Raw genomic sequence first — 22,581 nt, forward strand, 5'->3', positions numbered from 1 at the left:
GATCAAGAACTGTGATTAACTAAGCACATCTTAAAGAGCCATTTACCTTGTGAAAACAGTTCCCTTCACCGTCTCGGATCTTGCCAGGCTTTTACATGGGATAGGACCATCCATCCACTTGGTCTCATACTAACAATCAACAGCCAGGCTTTTACATGGGATGGGACCATCCATCCACTTGGACTCATACTAACAATCAACAGCCTGGGTGTTACATGGGATAAGACCATCCCTCCACTTGGTCACATACCAACACTGAACAGCCAGGCTTTTACATGGGATAAGACCATCCCTCCACTTGGTCACATACCAAAATTGAACAGCCTTGGTGTTCTTTGTGCACAGTGCTATTATTTTTAGAATTAATTTTGCAAAAGGCACTGGTGCGTTTAGAAAAAATAAATTCACGCAGTTAGGGTGTTGAATTTCGGTATGTGACCAAGTGGAGTGATGGTCTTATCCCATGTAAAAGCCTTGCAAGATCCGAGACGGTGAAGAGAACTGTTTTCATGAGGCGCAGTAGGCCTTTAAATTCGCCAAGTGCACTCAAAGCACACACGGACACTCAACAACAAACTCAAAACATGACACAGTAGACTTGTAATTTCTCTCTTTATTTAAAAAAATCTGTGATGAAATTACGCTTTCACCCTGTTATCCCTTTCAACCAAACACACAATAACTGGCTGTATCTTTAGAACACACAGTTTAGACTTTATGGAACGAGTCAAACTCCTTGCAATCTCACAAAATTCTACAGGCAACTCATTTCATGCCACAGGGGACACTGATTGAGAAGGGTATTGTCTAACTGACGCAAAACTTTGTTAGCAACTTAGGTGAACAGACATTTCTTTAACTTCAGAACAATTGCCTTAATCTTTATAACTTCAAACATATAAGCTTCCTTGTCTTCCCTATAAAAACACGATACTTAATATTTTTTTTCACATATTAATTATGAGACACAGATCTGAGAAAAATTGTATGTCTTGTAGACAAGAAGAAAAAAGTACACAAAACACAACTTTCACAAACAAGACCAAAGAAAACAAAAAGGTGACCAGACGACTCCATGCATTCCTCCAGTGCTGCAAGTCAGAGCATTCAGTTCTGACCAGTGGATAATAATGCCAGAAGACCTGCACTTGCTCCGACGGAGGCCACATAATTTCTGAGATGACTGTCAAGGAATAAATTCTTATCCAGTAAGCTGAGCTTTCAACAAATAAAAACACACTCACATTGTGAAATTATGTAGGTTAAAAAATATTTCAAGCAGAAAAAAATGCAAGGGTCTTAAGTATGTTTCCCACATGTGTAACTGTAAGAGCTAATTGCGCTCAATCCAAACACAATACTGCAGAATAAGTAAAAATAATTATGCCTCACAGCTGGAACACTTTCAGTTTTCAGATGGTAAAATCACATGCCTTTATAAGTGAAGCGACTCAGTATTTAAATTAACACAGTTCTGTACCTCTAACTGTTGAAATAAATATTGAATAGTTATTTCTTCTTGCGTCCAAGCAAACGTCCAAGCTCATGTTACACCCAAAAAAAATCTATCAGGGTATTAGATTATTAAAAAAGGCTGCAAGTTCAAAAGACAACCCTATAGTTTCTGTCTGCAATTTATCCTCCTCGCATACAGTGGAACAATAAATCTGAGAAATTCAGGTCTTAAAAAAGAGGGAGTCGAGGTGAAACGAAAATTTTATAAGGCCTTAAAAAAAAAAAGGTGTGGTTACGGTAACCCGACCTACCCTATTTTTAGGGGCCGACCCTATAACTTTTTATTACATTTGTCAACAACAAAAAACCAAAAAAAAACACAGTGCACAAAAAGCAATGAAAGCGAAAGCGCTTGAGTCGCACACTTATTTCCCTGTCAAGTAGGTTTAATATGTACACATTAGAAAAAAAAGTTTAAAAAAAAGTGATTGCCTACCTTCCTACCCTATTTTATTGGGCTATGTTACCTTAACCACACCTATTTTTGTTTGGGCCTGAGTAAATTTTCATTTTTATTAATGTACTTACCCGAATCACATAAAGCATTGACGTAGTCTGAGATGCTAAGGTCTGAAAAGGCTACCCGTCTTAAACAATTTTAAAGGGAAGCAACCCAACCACAAAAAAGGTTAAGGTAGCCATGGTAATGACCACAGACCGGGAGAGTTACCTCCCATTGGTGTGTATTACGTCACTACCGCTCCTCAACACGTGGTCAAGATCATACAGCTTTAAAGAAAACTAGAAAACCATCAGCGGGGTCGGCGGGAGGGCATAAACTATGTGATTCGGTATGTATATTAATCAAATGAAAATTTACTTATAAAATGTTCGATTAAATTACATATTCTTATATGGCATGTGGTTTTTGTTTTGGAGTTATCTCCCCATGTTACCATGAAAGAGTGCTTCAATGTCTTAGCAACCAAACGAAGTTATTGCTATCTATGTGAGTTGGGTAAGAATATGTAATTTAATACACACCAATGGGAGGTAACTCCCCCGGTCTGTGGTCATTACCATGGCTACCTTAAAGGCCGAGGGTCGGGTATAAAAGCAGAGCAGCGCGTGGCACTTCAGTCTAATGTCCAGCCCTTTTCAGGAAACGAGCTCTCACTTGAAATATTATTTTCAAAAATACTCTGTCCATACCAAACTCAAAAGCACCATTTTTGTCAAGCAAACATTTGAAGGTGTACACCACACATGCACCCCAAAAAGTGTTTATAATAAACCCTGGAAAACGTACTTTCAGAAAAAAAATTCACTCACCAAATTTGAATTTAAAATCAAACGGCTGTCAGTCGCGGTGGACTGGGCGGAGCTAAAGACACGAGAAAGATAATGTCCACGCACCGCTCATTCCTTTTCGGCAACACACACCCGCCACATAACGTTTACCAGATGTTGCCTGACCCCAAAGTTCCGGTCACTCCACGCTCTTGCAGCAGCCATGGATGCTACATGACACCACTGGCTAATCTGCCTGAGAGTGAAACACTTTCAATAATCGTTCTGTAATTAATAAATCGTTTCAAAGATAGTCTGCACTTTACGAATGTTACTTTGGTATTTATTACTTTTTATTTTAAAGTGAAACATATTCAACCGAAAAAAAAGTTTTCTTCTTGGGCTGAAAAAGGAAGCTGAAGTTATTTGGTGGATGAATACGATCGTGAGTTAGGTACCAATGTCTTGAATTTATGGCAGACTTTTCCAGAGAAAATAATTGTATACGCGTTGCTTGATGTTTCCGGTAGAACACCGCGTATCACAGTCATGCACGTTAGAACCAGGCACTCATGAAAGACACTTTCGTCACACACTAAAACACCTTTCTTCAGGGGACTCGGCAAATGTCGTAATCCCTGTCTGTCACAGATATCATATTCATCAACATCCAGCAATAGTGATGCTCTGCTATCTAATTAAACATTTATTAGTCACAAAGCTGTTCTCCTCCGGACACGACGCGAGACCATGCCTTGACTGACTAAATGCAAGTTTTCCCACCAAATTTCTCCTCTTCCCGCAAATTTTGGTAACCTAGTTAGTCTTAGACAAAACCAAACATGTGGGCTCGGGGAGCGAAATGCACGCTCACAGTGCCGTTATGTATCTGGATTTACTGGTCAACCTGAAGCCAACGGTCACATGCGTAATTAACAACCGCAAACTATATCTTTTGTTCAAAATAAGGGTGTCTAACAAGTCAGTTTCAACTTGTTAGATTCACAGGCTTTACATTTGGCTTATTATGGCAAAGACAATGGTCAATATATTTTCTTTAGAGAATGCAGTCGGTTTGTGTAACAAGGGTTCCACTGTTCCAAAAGCCGGCTAGACTGACCTACTCGTCTTGAAAACGGTACCGACCTTGATACCTTGGGAACTGTAAAACCAAGACACAGAGCTACATAGTGGCGCCAATGTCTTGGGTGAAACATTCAAACATGCATGTACAGAAAGCAGTGACACATTTAACTCTGTAGATGGTCCCTCAAGTTTTTGGCATCCGATTGTTGGTGCGAGTTTCCACTCAGGTTCTGCACCAAGAGGGTATTTCTACTCTTCAGTCTACAACACAAAGTCAGGTTGACCGGTTGCGTTAGTGCATGGCACTGCATAACTTTCACCCTGTGCTCAGTTGTATTGCACAAGTGTACAAATGCGTGCGCGCATGCGACGATGTGTGCGTGTATGTCACTATGTGTGTGCGTGTAATCTGCATTCAGAGGATTTATTGCTAGTGTGAATAAATTATTGCAACTAATAATGCTTCCAAATAACCGTCAGAAAAAAAGGTGAATACCACACGCACACACACACACATAACGGGACTTTACAGAGGTTCACAAGAAAGGCACACACACCAAGGCGAGGTATGCAGTCTGCTGTTGGCTTGTTTAATCAAGCGGAATGCCTTGGCCACTGCATCCACCAGACTAGGTAACTTGAGACCTGTCGGTCACTGAAAATAGGCTCCGCCTATACCCATGGGTATTCTGGCCTGTTGGACCTCGGCCTTTAAGTTTAACCTTTTTTTGTGGTGGGGTTGCTTCCCTTTAAAATTGTTTAATTAAGACGGGTAGCCTTTTCAGATCTTAGCATCTCAGACTACGTCAATGCTTTATGTGATTCAGAGTAAGAATATGTAATTTAATCTACAGAGGTTATGACAAACAAGTCTAAGAAAACAGGGTCTTAAAACAGGGTTCATACAGACACCTGACAGTGAAATTCAAGGAGTATTCAAGGAGTTTTCAAGGAGTATTTCCGGTATCCCAGCTCCACCATGGCAGGCTCCAGAGAATCAATCAGGGTGGTTGCATAAGCATGTCCAAGAAATTTGGAAGCGTAGTATTCCGTTTGGACTTGCTGCCCGTTCCAGCAACGAACAAAAATGTCAAGTTGTTTCATTTTGCTGAAAAACTTTAATATTAACATTTTTTTTGTGTGCCTGCACTTCAGAATTCAAGGAGGTTCAAGGAGGTTAAACACAAGAATGACCATTTTCTCCAAATTCAAGGAGATTCAAGGTCCTTGAAAAGGGGGGTTGAAAATTCAAGGGGATTCAAGGAGATTCAAGGAGCGTACGAACCCTGTAAAAGGGAGGGAATCTTAAATGGGGGGGTGGGGGGGGGGGGGGGGGGGGGGGGGGGGGGGGGGGGGAGGGGGTTTCCACTGTATTACAACCCCAAAACCTGTTCATGTCCCCGACAGACTTGATCAGGGCAGTCAACAAAAGGATACACAGCAGGGTTGAAACTCTTCAGGATGTAGAATGAAACCACAATCAGAAGAACCAGGTAGAGGGCGTTGTTGTAAAAGATGGAAAAGGTTGTCGCCTCGTAGTCAGCAACTTCATTCTTTTTCCACAGAATCCTGCAGCAAAAGATAAAAAAACAGAAAGGTTAAAAAGACAGTTGTTAGCAGACACAGCATTGTGTCAGCAGATTTACAGATTTACGGTCAGTTTAAGGCAAGCAACAAAAAAGTGGACAATATAACATTAACACTATCTCGATGAATCAAAATGTTCGACAAGAAGACGTTTTCCAGATATAAATCTGTCAGGATTTTCAGCGGTCTGGTTGAGTCAAGTAAGCTTGTCACAACATCCGAAGCATGTTCTACGCGTTCAATCGGCCTTATCCTGTGATGGAGACAAACAACTAACTGTGATGTGTATTGTATTCAGCGTGCAGAGTCAACTTTGTGCCGACTCTCCTCAGTGTCCAAACTCCCCTGCGTGCACGCATACGCACGATAAAGATCGCAGGGTCACAGCGAAAGCCTCAGGCCTTGGAAACACAAATACATGCATGCAAAAATATGAAGCCCGGGTGTCCGTTCAGCCAACAGCCTATGTTATGTTATATGAAGTCTTATATCGCGCGCGTATCTCCAGACTCGGACTCAAGGCGCAGGGATCTATTTATGCCGTGTGAGATGGAATTTTGTACACAGTACATCACGCATTCACATCGACCAGCAGATCGCAGCCATTTCGGCGCATATCCTACTTTTCCTATAAAGTAACCATTTCAGCACTGACCCAAGTTAGCCAGGTCCCTAGCCCATTTCAGGTCTCCTCTAGCAGCCGGCAACCAGCTGTCTACACTCCCCCCCCCCCCCCCCCCCCCCCCCCCCCCCCCCCCCCCCGCATGTTTTATTTTCATACAAAACAGGGTTTTCCCATGTAACATGCCCCTAATGGCTTTGCCGTGAGGGCGTAAAACTTTCATTTTCTCTTAAAGGCACAGTAAGCCTCCCGTAAACCATCACAGAGCTCCCCGAGCGTCTACATACAGTACAAGCATACTTCCATTTGAACGCTCACCGAACGGGAACATCCTGGCTGCTTTCTGTCGAGCGTGAGAAATTTTCAAAGAATTTATTTTCGTGGACTTGGGCTGCTACAACAATGGCGCCTCGTTTTGGTGCTGGACGGCTGTTATGATACCGGAAATCACGCCCGGACAGTAAGCCTCCCGTAAACCATCACAGATACTGTCAGGCTTTTACACACAGTACAAACACCCTTCCATTTGAACACTCACCGAACGGGAACATCCTAGGTGCCCTACGTAAAGAGCGAGCAATTTTCAAAGAAATAATTTTTTGGATTGTCTCCATCTCAATCGGACCCATCCTGAACTCAGGTCAAAAATGAGTTACTTCCCTTCAACTGGCGATGATTATCAGAATGATTCGCACCGTGGTGCGTTTTGGCGCTAGACCTAACTTTTAAAATCTAAATAATAAATTCTCAGCTTGTTACACAAACATTCTTAAATCATAAAAGAATTCTTTTTTCATCAAGACAAGATCAGTTCAATTCGAAGTTTTGAAAGCCCGAAAGCAGGGTCACGCAAGGTCGTGATTTTCGTAGCAGACGACGGTTTATAGGCAGTCAAAAGCCATCGCTAGAGTTCTTATGAATCACATTCGTTTTTTTCGTGAAAAGTCAGAGGTACATAACGTGCCATTGCAGATAAGCTCACAGCGAGCCCCATTCAAATTACAAACTGACGACTGCAATGTGAAAAAGGGAAACTGGATCACACGGGTTCACAATGGCTCAGGGGTAAGATAAACCACGCAAAAATAAATTCTTTGAAAATTGCTCGCTCTTTACGTAGGGCACCTAGGATGTTCCCGTTTGGTGAGCGTTCAAATGGAAGGGTGTTTGTACTGTGTGTAAAAGCCTGACAGTATCTGTGATGGTTTACGGGAGGCTTACTGTGCCTTTAATATGATACCATTTTCTTTCGAAAATACATGTATAATCCTCGGAGTCACACATCGCCACCGATGGCTTGTTCACGTTGTTGATCACTGGAAGTGATCACTAAGCACATGTGTTTTCCTAAACTCATGTGACCTCAATCCAAACCCATGTCACCTCATGTGACCTCCATCAAAACATGTGAGCGATCACTAGGTGCCAGTGATCGTTTCCATAACAAATTCTGAACTCGGATGAACTCGTAAATGCTGATTTTTGCGCTCGCTGCATAACATACACATGAGTTAGTTGTTCACCCCGATCGCAGGAATAAAGCCAATCGGAAGCGTGAAACTTGGAAAATAATCATACATGCATACGCCATTAAATCAATACTTTGAGACACTCATGCGTGCACTGCATGTTAAGAAGACAAATTCGAGACAAAAGGGGAGCTCTTATTTTCAGTGAATTACCAAAACATATCCTAAATTGGCCGATGGGGATGATACATCTTTTCATAAAAACCTGTAGCATCCCACATAACCAAAAAGCAATGAGCTTACCTTTCATCCTTTTCCTTTTTGGTCATTTTCTTGTCATCGGAAAGCTTCCTCATCACTTCCTGAGCCACGGCATCCTCGCGTTTCACTGCAACCCTGTGACAAAAATATCATCTTATTACACTGACACTGTTACAGTGGAACCTTCCTATTAAGACAGTCCAAAAATTTAAGAAAATCAGGTCTTAACCCTTAGGCTGGTTGTCGCGACATATGTCGCGCTACTTTACGTATACTGTCACCAGGTTGTCGCGACATATGTCGCGCTACTAGCTCAGTCTGTTTGGTTGGTTCCGATTACCTCCCATGGATGCGAAAACCTATATGACCGTTTTTCTTTATTTTTCTCTCTGTTAATTCACCAGTGGCTATGTAACATGTTACACTTACAGAATTGCATGAGTGTAAGGGTTAAAACGTTGGGAGTCTTAAATGGAGGTAAATTTACCGGTTATGAACAGCCTTGTACACATGTAATCAACAATCACTTCACATCAAAATAAGGTCACCCCTCCACTAGTCCAACTCCAAGTATTCATTAAGCAGATTTGCAATAATTTTGCAAAGATGCTTTGAAGCACCGGTTCACAATCTTCAACTTACAGTAAGACGGGCACCATTCCAGAAAATCAAAGTACAGCAAATGGTGTACAGTACTCTAATCTACTCTGTAAACTAGAATCATATCCTTACATTCGTTCAATGCAAGGTCGGACTTCCCACCCACAACCTTGCACAACTACCGTTGTTCATTTGAAAGATTCCGAAAAACCAAGCAATTTGAAACCGAGAACAAAAATTGACTAAATGCAAAAACAGAAGCAAAGAATGTCAAGTTTTTTTGAATGAGCATCTCATGTGTAATTCTCTTCTATTACCCATACTCTGCACATCAATCACAACTTATTAAAAATAGATAGATAAGCACAATAACAAAACAGCAATTTGCAAAATTAGGGTCGGTAGGTCGGCTTTTACTTTTTTTTTTAAATTCAGTCGATTTTAAAGCCATATGTACTCGATGACTATACACGCTAATTGCTTTACCAACAGCTGGAGACAGACTAAATTAAGTTCCCTGCAAAATATTGTGGTCTAGGACCCCTTAAATGTTGAGATATTTGAATTTTCATTTTGATCTGGATCGTCCTATTTATAGATTTGGCAACACATGTAACGTTGATGCAAGGGAGAGAACACCGCGGCTTTGTTGACATCCTCACTTTTTCAGAGGCTAGAACAAGCTGTAATGCATGTATTATGGTCCGCGCATGGTGACGTATCGTCATTATATGGTCTTATGGTGCGTTTGACATCGATTGTGGGCAAACTACACTTTGTAAACACGGGAGTGCGTTAGTATGCCTTTAAAGGAGGTTATTTCCCTTAGTCTTGGTATGGTTTGCAAAATGTGCCAAACATTTTTTTTTTTCAGAAATGAAAAGAAAGTTTTAAGGTTGGTGGAAAAAAATAGGGTTGGTCGGGTTACCCTAAACCAACATATATTTTTGTTTGGCCTTAGCACAAATGGGGAACTGACTTGTGTTTGAGGATGAACTTGGTATTCTTGTAGGCCATGGCGACCAGGTAAGTGCTGATGATGGTGCCGATGACAAAGATGATGGCCGACTGGTACAGGTCCATCTGGTGTATACGCCAGAACAACCCTGCACGCAATACAAGTTTCAGCAACCATTAATCAAACATGCAGTCAGTGAGTCACTTGAATTAGCTGTGCAAAGTTAACTTACATAACATCTAAAGCGGCATATGGCTACCTGAATGGCGGGGTAAAAAAACGTAACTTTCATAAATGTGTATTTCCCCCGAAAGCGGCGTATGGCTGCCCTGAATGGCATACACGTAAAACGTACCCCACTCGTGCAAAACATGAGTGAACGTGGGAGTTTGTGCCCATGAGATCTGCATGACACGGCTTTGACTATTCCTCCTGTTCCACATCCCCATCCATCACGGAGAAAAAAATCTGGTTTCTAAATTCTAGACTTAAATTGTCTTGAGGTTACCTTTCCCCTGGAGCGCCTGTTCCTGTGTGTCATAACCAAGCAAAGAGTAAGACAGAACTACAGCAGGGGAAAGAGGGGGTGGGGTGGGAGGGATATGAACAGCTGGAGGAAAAGGTGCAAGCACCATCAAAAACATGTCATCATGTGGACTTGTAGTTGTAGGCAAAGTTAAGATTATTGTGTTTCGACTGTTAAACCGACTCTCACGTGCTGCTGTTTAACTTTAAACTATAGATAATTATAGCAGTTGCGCATTGAATCGATTGATTCTTTGGGAACCAGTCATTTTACAGTTTACTCTTTGTTTTTTTCCAAGCTTTTCCCAAGCATTCATTTTTTTCTGAATGATAATGTAATCACATCAACCTGCGCCACTTAGAGATGTTTGTAACAAGGAAACCCACTGCAGTGCAATAATAATATCCACATTTAATACCCCGTTTGCTTTGAATTATTGAAGGTGCTCAGTCACACTGAATTACAAATCTTAAAATGATCAGTATGTGACGTTACTTCCACGGTTCTATGTCTGGTGTATACCGAGAACAAATGGTCCAAAAGAGATAAATAAGTTAAACCCATACCGGTCATCTAGAGTAGTAGAGGGTGTCAGCCAGCTGTCATACATTGTCACTGATCATCATCAACTGATCAAGAACAAGTGACGCGAGCGACATACACTAATTTGTCCGGCAGAAAATATCACAACATAGTCAACGATTGTTACGTAAATAAAACAGATCTGCGTTTAGAATGTGACAATAATAATAGTACAAAACGGGTCCAAATGAAGGCCATGTGTCTTTTGGAAGATAAAAGTTAAAAAGTCTAACGAAAGCAGACGCTTCTTGGTGTCCACGTCACACCTTCCCCGGCACAACACGTGAACCGAACATTTTGGAAATTACACATTATGTACAACAGCGCTTACAAATCGGAATGGCAGACACGATCAAAGCGTTGCCATAGAACAACGCCGACGACTTTGTCGACACATTTCGGCTGAAATCTTGGAGCAAAAGCTCTTCTTCACGGGACAGCTTGTTCTTGTTTCCACCAGCCATTTTGACAGCGTTTTGCGATTAGGAACGGAAATACACGAGTACTTCCGAACTTCTATCTTAACACCCAAATCCTTAAAGCATATCCAGATAAACTTCAATAACATGCCAATGTGGACAAAATTTCATCTTTCGAATAGTTGTATCTGTTTCGCTTTGACGAAAATGTAATCAAGTGTTCATTAAATGCTTTGTTTCTGAAATTGTTCAGCTTTTCGCCAGTTTTGTATATAACTACTCAACGGGAGGCTACTGCATCTCCTCGCCTTACCAAGGGACACAATCCCGACCGAATTTGGACATCTCGAAGGTCAAGTCAACATGGTTTTCCTTACAAGAATACTAAACATCAGGGCGAGAGGACCGGATCCGTTCTGGAAACGACAGTTCGCGAAACGATTGACATGGGTGAGAGCTAGTGTATGCGTTGATTTCCATGAAAAGAATAAGAAAGGACTTGGTGCGTCTTGAACTGTCTCCCTGCACATCCACGTGTGTATGCGATGTGTGTGAGTGCGAGGGGGGGGGGGGGGGGGGGGGGGGGGTGGGGGTGCAAGTTGTTATTTTAGTTAGCTCTGTCAACTCAGTTCATGTACAATTTATGTGTGTGGGTATGTTCATGTGTGTCACTGTGTGCGTAAATTTGTGTGTGCGTGCACCTGTGAGTGTGTGTGTGTGTGTGCCAATGGATGTTTAGTTATGTTTGCGAGTGTTCAGTGTCAAAATCTACATTGTGAAATAGCACTGGATGCAAGATGTGAGTATGGACTATTATTTATTTATTACCAAGATCGCCGCGCCCCTGTATACACTCCGGCGTTAACTTCCGGTCGCGAAGCGAATTTGCAATCCAAAGCCACTTTGCGGTAGGAACACAGAGTAGTTGTGCGAAAACAAAAACAATCTGATCATGCTCCACGGCTTTATTCTGTAATGTAGATTTCATTCTCGGAGTGTACATGAAAGACCAGATAACCACATCAACACACAGAGTGTCATTCAACGCCATTTTGCGAAGAAACACAGTGAACTTTTGATTCATAGTATCAAATTACGCTTGGGACAAACACACACAAAAAAAAAACTGATGCTGCACGGCAGTTTATTGTCGGAGTATGGAACACACTTTGTGTGTATCGACCTAGAAGTGGTTGTATTCTATGTGAATGAACATTATTTGCTAATCCTCGACACAACGAAAAAGAGATCAGATAGCGGAAGTCAATATGTCTGATTGATTTTTCAATCATTGGCTACTTCCTAAAGACTTGTTAGGGGGCATTTTATTGGATAAAGAGTTGTAACAGAGCTTCTCAAATGACTCATTGTCGGAGTGTATACAGATTACAGTCCCATCGATCCTGAATACTCTGAGTGCGTACAGCTTTTGCCGATCAAGATATGTTATTTCATGATATGATCAAGTGTTTTTTCTATGTTATTTCAGAACTTCTATGGGAGGAGACGCAACTGCCACAAACTTTCCTTGAATTACTTACGCAGGGCCTTGAGATACTCTACAGAGTACAGATCAAAGCTGAAAACGATTAACATGGATAATGTAAGTATATATAAATGGTCAAGAGTACAGAATAGTGTCCAGTCTCTGTGACATGAGCATGACAAATATAATTTTGTCATAAAACAATCTTTTTTACTTAAATTGGAGCATATAGTTATCTTGATACTTCCTAACAAAAGAAATTTCAAATGGGCTATTTACTGAGTAGTATTTGAAGAAAATGTATTTGGTTTGCATGTAACGGTAACACCGTGACCCTTTCAATCAACATCAACTTAAAACAAATCCAGTTTAATTCCAGGTCTTTATTTAACTTTAACAGCCTGCTACAAGTGTACTTTCAATGATTAAATCATAACAACAGTGTTCTAGTCTGATACAGTATTGAAAACTGCATGTAACTGTTGCATGTACGTAACTTTACACAAAGCAGAACATTTGACTCACAATGTTAAAAAAGTAACATATTTAAGTAAAATAAACAAACAAAAAGTCTTCAAATATGTTAAGCCTTATCTTTATATTTAATTGTAAGAAGAAAAAGTTCATTTTTCCAATTTCTGAATTATGTTATAATGCACCATGCATTTACAACATCAGGCGTTCCTAATTTCAAGGTAAAATGACTAAGTAAATGTACTGTATTAAAGGCTCCTACATTGTCAAGGTATGAAATACTTCAGTTAAAGTATTAATTAAGGTTAAAGTATCCCAACAATTGTTTTACTCGTTTTAATGTATAAAATAGAAAACCTAGCAATACATGCATGTAACATAACACTGTGACCTATCCTTTTTCTTACCCATTTTTCACCAGAAAAAGAAATCCATCCAGAATTAAATGTTCTACAAGTAAATACATAGATATAAACATATTTCACATCCAAAAATGTGAGTCCAAGTGATAAAGGGAAAGAATAAATAACAAGAAAAGACGTATGCAAGTAACTTTACACCAACTAGTGCTATTTGAAGGTGAAATAATTGTTATACAGCCTCTTAATCACTTAAATCGTACTAGTAATTGAAGAAAACATTCTCTTAATATTGAATGACCTATTGAGTGCTTAAGACAGTGAAATAATTGAATTTAAGTGGATTCAGAGCCAGTTTTAGGCAACAAACAAAATATCCCGAATAATGGAAAGGCAAACATATCCATTCAACTTTTGTTATTACTTCAGCTACACCTTAGTAATCAAAAGAGAAATACTCAAACAAAACAGCAAATGTTAGACAAAACATTGGGCAACAACCAAAAATGTCCTACCAACCAAACTTTGCTACCAACCAGCCTTTCCTATCTTTCAGATTGTAACTAGACAACAGCACAACATGAACTCAAAAACAAACATGAAGCTGCTAACCACAGATGTGCCACTGACAGATGGAATAGAAGAGCCTCTGCATACATGAAAATCAATGACAGTTTTGAAATATTAACAAAACAGCGTTCCACCCACTCGTATTATTTTTTATTGTTTTTTTTTATTATGGAGGGAATGCATCTAGGCTGGTTGACCTCATGCTAAACAAATACATGACAACAGTACAGCTTCAGAAATCTTAGTGCATGGGAACAAAGGGCCACACATAGAAGTCTGTTTGCTTTCACGCTGTTTCTTCAGGAAATGTACTTCTGCACCATCACCAATGAGGGCTTGAATCTGCAACACAAAATAACAAGAAATTCCGAGGTGATATTCAAAGCGTACCAGTTCCACATAACTAATCTCATGAAAATCATCAATTTAATTGAATTAAACATAAATTACCATGCATGTTAATATATTCGTGTACATTTAAACAAAAACTAGTATCATCGGTACTGAAAAAAAAAAATAAATAAATCCCCAGTGCCTCAATTCTCACAATTTCTTCCTGAATGTATTGAAGTCCTTGTACTCTTACCCCTGGAAATGCAGGTCACAGTATTGTCAGCTGAGTCCACACCACTCTGTTCTGCAAATTTCACTGGATGTTGTCTCAGTTGAGAGTGTCCAGGGAAGGAAGAAAATTTTAAAAAAAATTAAATGCTGGACCGATGAAACAAACTTTTTTTGTGTCCTGAAATAGCATTCCCAATGCTGTTGATCATGTGTGTGTTATGTTACATTGTGATTCAAACACATACTGTTAAAACTCATCCTAATACATAATTATTCACTCTTAGTCTGAAAACACTCACCTTCTTTGTGAATTTTTGTTTTTACGGAGTAAAGTTACATTCAAGCAATAGATTAAGTGGGTTTTTGTTTCTTTGTTGACCTGCATTAAACCATATCTTGGTTGTTAAGCAGCCTTAAAAAAAAAGCATCCACAGAAAAGAAAGAAAAGATAATAAACTATGTTGACGGCAATTTTTACTCATACATGTAACTTAACACCGAATAATCCCTTAGTCTATGATTATGTTTGCGTTATGTGACATTCAAACACTTGTTTAAAAAAAATGCTTGTACTAAATGATCCACTCTTTGAACATTATAGTGTGCAATTAGTGTGCACAAAAATGTGAAATTCTTCAAGATACGTTTGAAAGTAACTTTACACAAAACCTATGGTGTCATGTTACATGCAAACACTTTTAATCTATTTTGAAGCATTAAACAGTTTGAAAAGCAAAATTGTTGACTGTTTCCATCCAGTCACCTTTCAAAGTGGGATTGAACCAGTCAATGAAATCCTGAGTTCATCTTAGCAATGCCATTTGAAAATGTCAGTATGACTGCAGGTACATAACATGCATTTGTCGTGTTAAGTTACTAGCATGCACGTTTTTACTGCATGTAACATAATGCACAATTATAATTCAAATGTTACCATGAAGCAAACAATTCATTTGTATTAAAAAGCTCCTATTCAATAGATTTTGCTATACCAAACTTGTGTGATGAAAAATACATGAGTGTAACTTAACACCACTCTTTATGGAGTAAAGTTACATACAAACACATATATCACTAAAACATCCCTTGTGCAGGCGAAAACACAAACTGAAGTTAAAGATCGCCATTCAAAACGCATCATCTTGAAAAATCAGACAGGTACTTGCAGATTCAGTTTCCATCAACAAGGTGATAGTTAGCATGTAACTTTACACGGGCATGTTGTCACTGTGATTGCGTTAGGTTACGTACGAACAGAACATTCAAACTTGGGTTTAAGATCGTACCAGGGCCATCCACATTCATCGAGAATGCAAATGTTCAGATTATTGCATATTTGTTTTCCTTTAAAATTTCCCTGATCTAAAATGAATGCAGCACTTGCTTGTACGTAACGTTAACGATATGTACTTTCGTGTTAAGTTACAATCACGCGTCAAGATGGTAAAAAAATGGTAAGTCGTAACAATTTTTTTTAATCCTTCGAGATCTCACAACACTACGTCCAAAATTGGTCTTCTCGCTAAAAAACATGTAAAAATCATTCTCCTAAAGCAAACATATTCACGCATGTAACATTAAAAACAGTAACACCAAAAGTAAGCATGGTCACTCACAAACATGTGCTCATAACAAATCAACAAACATTTTCCACAATTCCAAATGCGACTAAGATAACCCCTGCTAACACTGTTTTCACGTTCATGCCGTTGTTCATAAAAATGATAATGTATTTTGGTCACTTAACTTGCATTTCATGTCTTTCACTGACAAAACTGCATGAACGTAACCATAAACAGCAAAACTTACCTCATGCTTTTTCGCCACAATGATCCATCAATGCTTCTACCAAAACAGCATGTGACCAGCTCTTTTGTAAACAATATTCAAAATGGCCGCCGCTTACGCAAAATCTCGTTCACGTCCTAGTGAGGGATCGTTTTTTGTTGCATGCGCGTAACATAACATTTACGCGGTTTTCAATTATTTTTCCCTTGGACTGCTATGTAGAGTGGAATCAAGAAACCGCTTAAAGTCCTATGCCGAAATGAAGGCAGCGACAGAAGCTTTAAAATCATGCTGTTTCCCACCTACGCGAGACTTCCAACTCGTTGTTAAAATGAAGACGAACTCGGTACGAAAAACTAACGCGACGGTTACGCGCAAGCAGCCGTCCTTTGAACGCAATTATACACATCGCCGGTCATTCGTTCATCCTGACAGTAAACCTGCATTGAACTGTTTTGTCTTTCATAACATGATATGATTGATTCAGTTTCAAATTGTCTCTGGTAAAGCGAACATGCAGCTTCAAAGTGTAGTGTGTGAATTGTGTCACGTTTCGCGTTTCGCCGACAACCGACTTTTTCGAACTAATCCACAGATATATAACTCAACAGACACAGATTTGAACACAAGAAGACATGCATATTGAAATCAACTTATTTTGAACAGATTAGAACAGGTTTGATTGAGGTGCATGTAGAATGGTTGCCTTTACAAGGCTAGTTTTGTGACCAACTCGTGATACAGGCACTCGACGCTCTGTTGTACTCTTGACCAATTGTATTTGGAGGTGCACAATACTCGGCCAAACATGGCGGCTGAAGAGGTTTGCTCTTATTATACTTATAAGGGTACTTTTGATAAGGCCAAAAAAAAAAAAATAGGTGTGGTTAAGGTAACATAGCCAAAAAAAAAGGGTAGGAAGGCAGGCAATCACTTTTTTTTTTTAAACTTTTTTTTCTAATGTGTACAAATTAAACCTACTTGACAGGGAAATAAGTGTGCGACTCGGGCGCTTTCTCTTTCATTGCGTTTTCTGCACTCGTTTTTTTTCTTCTTTTTTTCTTTTTTTGACAAATGTAATAAAAAGTTATAGGGTCGGCCCCTAAAAATAGGGTAGGTCGGGTTACCGTAACCACACCTATTTTTTTTTTAGGCCTAACAAAATAATTCTTTACAGTACTAATTTACACCTTGACATTTATGGTTAAATATTGGTCAGATAATGACAGTTTCTTTCACGATAGTTGTGAGCATTTCATTTGAGTCATCTAATTTTATATTATTCACATTTGTTTCAACACATTTTTAAATTATCACAGACAAGATATTAGCAAAGTCGATTTTCAGGGTCAATCGCTGTCGTATGATTTTATGTAATAGCACAAACAAATTATTTTCCGCAATTGCTGGTTTCTACTCGACCACTGGAACCAACAAAACACTACAAATATAATCAATTGAAAAATATCACATGAAGCTGTCTTTACTTATGCAGTTGGTGTGACTGAATTTGAGACAAGTTTTTGGATCCCAGATGTCTCATGTGGTCATAGACAAACTGAGAATAGGGAAGATGATAATCAATTATATTATTTCATTGTGTAAGTGGAGACAGTCTTCTTTCATTTCGATGATCGTACCAGAAACATCTTTGTGATGTTAATTTTACTGTTGCAAGCGAAATACTAATTCTCAATAATTATTATGTATGATATACTGCACTTGGCTTTCAAATTTAGTTTTCACTCCTGCATTATTCCTAAAGATTGTTTTGTAAACTTTTCCAAGGAAATTCAAACAAATTATACAAGCATGATTTATCAAAAGAAAGAAAAGCAGCCTCCCTGATTGCTTTTTTTTGTGAAGGGTAACTACTCAGCTTTTGACTCATTTTTATAACCTGATTACTTCCCTTGGACCAATTTTGCCAATTTGTGAACAAAAAAAAGCACACCGTTTCTCTGCTTGTGACGAAAAAGATGAGTTTTATTTTTCTCATCGTACGAGTTTCATTTTTCTCATCGTACATCAGTTGAGATGTGGGCAGCAGAAGGGGATGAGAGGCAGGGGAGGAGTGAGGAAAAAAGTATGTGTTCCACAGCCAGAGAGAAATTAGACATTCATGCAAGCAAAGATTAATGAAGAACTAATCTTTGATTTTAAGATACAGTATTGTAAATTTGTTGATTTTAAATGTACCTGCACAACTGGTAAGCTGAATGCAGGTATTGATGACATACTCCAGATATAGCCCGGTGGAACTGGAAGTGATGTAAGCAGTATGTAAGAAATGTTAAGTCCTTTGTACTGGAAACTTGCATTCTCCCAGTACCTGTCATATATTGTACTACGTTGCAAGCCCCTGGAGCAATTTTTTGATTAGTGCTTTTGTGAACAAGAAACAATTAACAAGTGGCTCTATCCCATCCCCACACCCACCCACCCCCCCCCCCCCCCCCCCCCCTTTCCCCGTCGCGATATAACCTTGAACGGTTGAAAACGACGTTAAACACCAAATAAAGAAAGAAAGAATGGAAGTGATGTCACATTTCTCAGAGTGAACATTTTGAGATTGACTCAGTGAGGTGACAAAGCTCCATAAGGGGTAAATCTAAGTACAGTGGAACCCCCCTTTTAGGAACTAAAAAAAAATCTGAGAAAATCAGTTCTACAAAAAATGGAAGTCTTAAAATGGGGGTAAATTTACAAAGGCTATGAACAGAAAGTCTGAGAAAAGAACGTTTTAAAAGGGAGGGAGTCTTGAATTGATGGGTCTTAAAAGGGGGGTTCCACTGTATAGCCAGGGATGGCCAAATCCCAAAATGTTAAGTCGCCCAATGCATACCAAAGGTGCTGCATCTGATTTGAAACTCGATATTACAACCAAAAATGTTGCATTTGAGTCAGTTTGACCAACATTTTCAGTGGCCAGCCAGGCGAGTTGCCAGGCGCTTTCTGCTAGCTGGGCGGATTTTTTACTCACCCCTGGCAATCGGGCGGACGATTTGGCCATCCCTGATACTCGATAGCCATAATGATTTTCATGCATTTGTTTTCTCCAGTTGTTTGAGACGAGGATCGCAGCTGGTTGTGCTGAGCATGGCGTGGAGTACAGTCCCTTTATCGACACACTCCGAGAGGTTGGCAAGATGTTGTTTGTTTTGTTGTTGTTTGTTGGCTTGTTCGTTGGTTGGCTGTTGCACAGACATAGCCTATTTACGCTTCAGGAGAGTTTGTTATGATTGTCTGTGTGTGTGTTTTTGTTTGTTTGTGTGTGTGTGTGTGTGCGTGTGTGTGTACTTGTGTGTGCGCACATGTGTACATGCATGTGGAGTGTGTTTACAATGAAGATCTGCACGGGCTCATAATCGCAGTAATTGTCATATATCAGAATAACTGTCATGTATTCTGACAGTAGAACCCCACCATTCACAACCTCAAAAAATCTGAGATACTCAGGTCCCGAAAAGGAGGGAGTCTAAAAATGGAAATACATTACAGAAGTAGTAAGCAATGATAAAAACAAGCATTTAAGGTGGAATGGATTGGATGGGTTGTTAATGCATGGATTAAAATATTTTTTTTTACTGTACTGTGATTGTAAAATAGAATTTTTTTTGTGTATTTGTTTTCAGGTCAATTCATTTCCTCACCGTACTGTGTTTATAAAAAGCTAGTTTCATTTGCATGTTAAGTCTAATTGTGTTTTCTTTTCTTCAGAACAACATTGTGCTTGACAGGAAAGTGCTAGCGGACCTGGCTATCTACGAACCAAGAACATTTCAGGTTTGTAGCAATGTAGTACATTGTACTAGAGGATGTGATGTTATACATCATTCTACTCTCAATATCATTTGTCTTTTTTGTTTTGTTATCCCTATTCTTGCTTCTCTCGTTTTGGTTTCATGTCTGACACACACACACACACATACACCTCACAGACACACATACACACACACACACACACACACACACACACATACACACAGTCACACACACACACACACACACACACACACATACACCTCACACATGCACATACACACCCACATGTATGCATACACGCATGCACACACACACTTGTATGCACTTCACTATTATGCATTTCAGGCTGTCATTTTGCACTAGCATTGTTCACCATTTTCAAGGGCACGATACCCTAGAATGGTAAAAGCATCAGCCTTCAAGTTTGATGATAAGAAGTTCGAATCCAAACTGAGCCTGTTGAGTTAAGGGTGGAGATTTCTCACATGACAAATACTGCTCAAACCTGCTTGCGCCTTGTTTCCCTTTGTGAGCACACACACACACACACACACACACACACACACACACACACACACACACACACACACACACACACACACACACACACACACACACACACACACACACACACAAGGCCAAGTACACTCAACATATCAGAGTTTGTTGGGTTAGAGAAACACACACAAGGCCAAATACTCTCAACATATCAGAGTTTGTTGGGTTAGAGCACACACACACACAAGGCCAAATACACTCAACATATCAGAGTTTGTTGGGTTAGAGAAACACACACAAGGCCAAATACTCTCAACATATCAGAGTTTGTTGGGTTAGAGCACACACACACACAAGGCCAAATACACTCAACATATCAGAGTTTGTTGGGTTAGAGCACACACACACAAGGCCAAATACTCTCAACATATCAGAGTTTGTTGGGTTAGAGCACACACACACACACAAGGCCAAATACACTCAACATATCAGAGTTTGTTGGGTTAGAGAAACACACAAGTACCAAGCATGCATTCCCCAGAACATGGAGCATGACTGCCTGAATGGCAAGGAGAAAAACAGGCCCATACACTTAAACCCCCACAGGTGCAAAAAAACCCACCAAAGGCACGTGGCGGTTGCAGAGTTACTTCCGGAATTCCTCGATTAAGCAACAACTTTTCATCTTTTTTCCAGAGCCTGTGTGAAGTAGTCAAGCGATCTCATGCAGAGATATTCAACAACAATCTCAACCCGTCCAGGCGAATATTCACTAAGGGGATGTTGTGACTGTGAGAGTGTGTGTTTTATGGACTTATTCCTGTGTGTGATGAGGAGTAAATGGTGTGTACGTGTTTGTTTGTGGCAGATGGTTGGTTTCTATATAGTTCTCATGAATAAATGAATATCTGAAATATGTCAGTTGTTACGGTTTTGACCTGGAAAGCTCTGTGTGTGTGTGTGTGTGTGTGTGTGTGTGTGTGTGTGTGTGTGTGTGTGTGTGTGTGTGTGTGTGCTTTTCAGAAAGAAACTAACTTTGATAATAATAATGTTGGATAATGGTCTGACATGAAAAGCTGCAAGAGAGAGTACGTATGTACGTGTGTTTGTGATGTAGTTTAATCCTCATCCCGCATCATCCGCTAATCTCTTGATCCCCCCCCCCCCCCCCCCTCCACGCCCACCCTATCTCTCTCTCTCTAGTTTCTTTCACACACACACACACACACACACACATATATAATTATATATTCATCCTTATATTCTAATATTTCCCAGGTTATAATGTTGCTCCAGCTTTAGATTGCCCCGTTTTAATTCTGCTCCAGCTCTGGTTAGCCCTGGCTCCATGTTGATTCAAGTCTTTGTTGCTCCAACTCAACATTGTGCTGGCTCTATCTCTATGTTAATTTGCTCCAGTGCTGTGTTCCTCCAGCAACATATTGTTTTGCGTCAGCTCTATGTTGCTGGCTCTATCTCTATGTTAATTTGCCCCAGTGCTGTGTTACTCCAGCAACATATTGTTTTGCGTCAGCTCTATGTTGCCATGGCTCCAACTCGATGGTTTACCCTCTCTATGTTGCCTTGGCAGGGCTCCCCACGGAAGCTCCTCCTAGTGCGTCCCCGGACCCCCACTTTTAATTTTTAGAGGGTCCATGGACCCCCACTGCAGTATTTTAGAGGGTCCCAAGGTTCCAAAAGCCGGAAAGTCCCAGTGTACTCATAAAACATTGTGGTCACGTATAGTGTACTGCGAAGTGTCAATTGCAATCTGAAAATGGTATCTACGGTACGCACGATAAAGGAAATTTAGTGCGTCCTAGGACCCGCTCTTTTAAAATCTAGTGCGTCCAGGGACCCCCTCCATATATTTCTAATACGTGTTTTCGGCTTCTTGTGCGTATAGGACGCAGGGACGCGCGCTATGGGGAGCCCTGCTTGGTTCTGTGTTACCCTAGCCATGCTAGCTGTATGTTGCTCCAGCTGGCTCCAGTTTTCTTCTGCTCTTTTTTAACAAGGTTGTATGCTGCGCTCCATCTTCGTTTGGCTCCTGCTCTGTGCTGCCCCGTCATTATGTTTTCCGAGCCCCATGTTGCTCCAGCTGTAGGCATACGTTGCCATCACAGGAGCTTGTATCAAAGCGCCGGTGTAACACGAGAAAAGTACTCCCACGAGATTTTTACTCCAGAGTAAACATTTTGTACGAAAAACTTACTCCCTTT

At 40.1% G+C, this 22,581-nt stretch overlaps 2 protein-coding genes and 1 long non-coding RNA gene across 3 annotated transcripts; 1 reads left to right on the forward strand and 2 right to left on the reverse strand.

Moving 5' to 3' along the window:
* Positions 1-598: 598 nt before the first annotated feature.
* On the reverse strand, positions 599-10,932 carry LOC138978714 (translocon-associated protein subunit gamma-like). Its single transcript, XM_070351505.1, has 5 exons — positions 10,768-10,932; positions 9,350-9,476; positions 7,813-7,905; positions 5,269-5,400; positions 599-1,174 (listed from the first exon to the last, which is right to left on the reverse strand). Exons 1-5 carry the CDS (start codon positions 10,898-10,900, stop codon positions 1,108-1,110), a joined length of 552 nt encoding a protein of 183 aa, XP_070207606.1. The 5' UTR covers positions 10,901-10,932; the 3' UTR covers positions 599-1,107.
* A 213-nt stretch (positions 10,933-11,145) lies between these two features.
* On the forward strand, positions 11,146-21,276 carry LOC138978715 (large ribosomal subunit protein bL20m-like). Its single transcript, XM_070351507.1, has 5 exons — positions 11,146-11,305; positions 12,345-12,458; positions 19,159-19,236; positions 19,817-19,882; positions 21,056-21,276. Exons 1-5 carry the CDS (start codon positions 11,219-11,221, stop codon positions 21,146-21,148), a joined length of 438 nt encoding a protein of 145 aa, XP_070207608.1. The 5' UTR covers positions 11,146-11,218; the 3' UTR covers positions 21,149-21,276.
* On the reverse strand, positions 12,710-14,454 carry LOC138978716 (uncharacterized). The gene is made up of 2 exons (XR_011459772.1): positions 14,331-14,454; positions 12,710-14,086 (listed from the first exon to the last, which is right to left on the reverse strand). It is a non-coding gene; the product is annotated as an uncharacterized lncRNA (long non-coding RNA).
* Positions 21,277-22,581: the final 1,305 nt, after the last annotated feature.

Source organism: Littorina saxatilis, linkage group LG10 (genome assembly GCF_037325665.1).
Source record: "Littorina saxatilis isolate snail1 linkage group LG10, US_GU_Lsax_2.0, whole genome shotgun sequence".
Lineage (NCBI taxonomy): Eukaryota > Metazoa > Mollusca > Gastropoda > Littorinimorpha > Littorinidae > Littorina > Littorina saxatilis.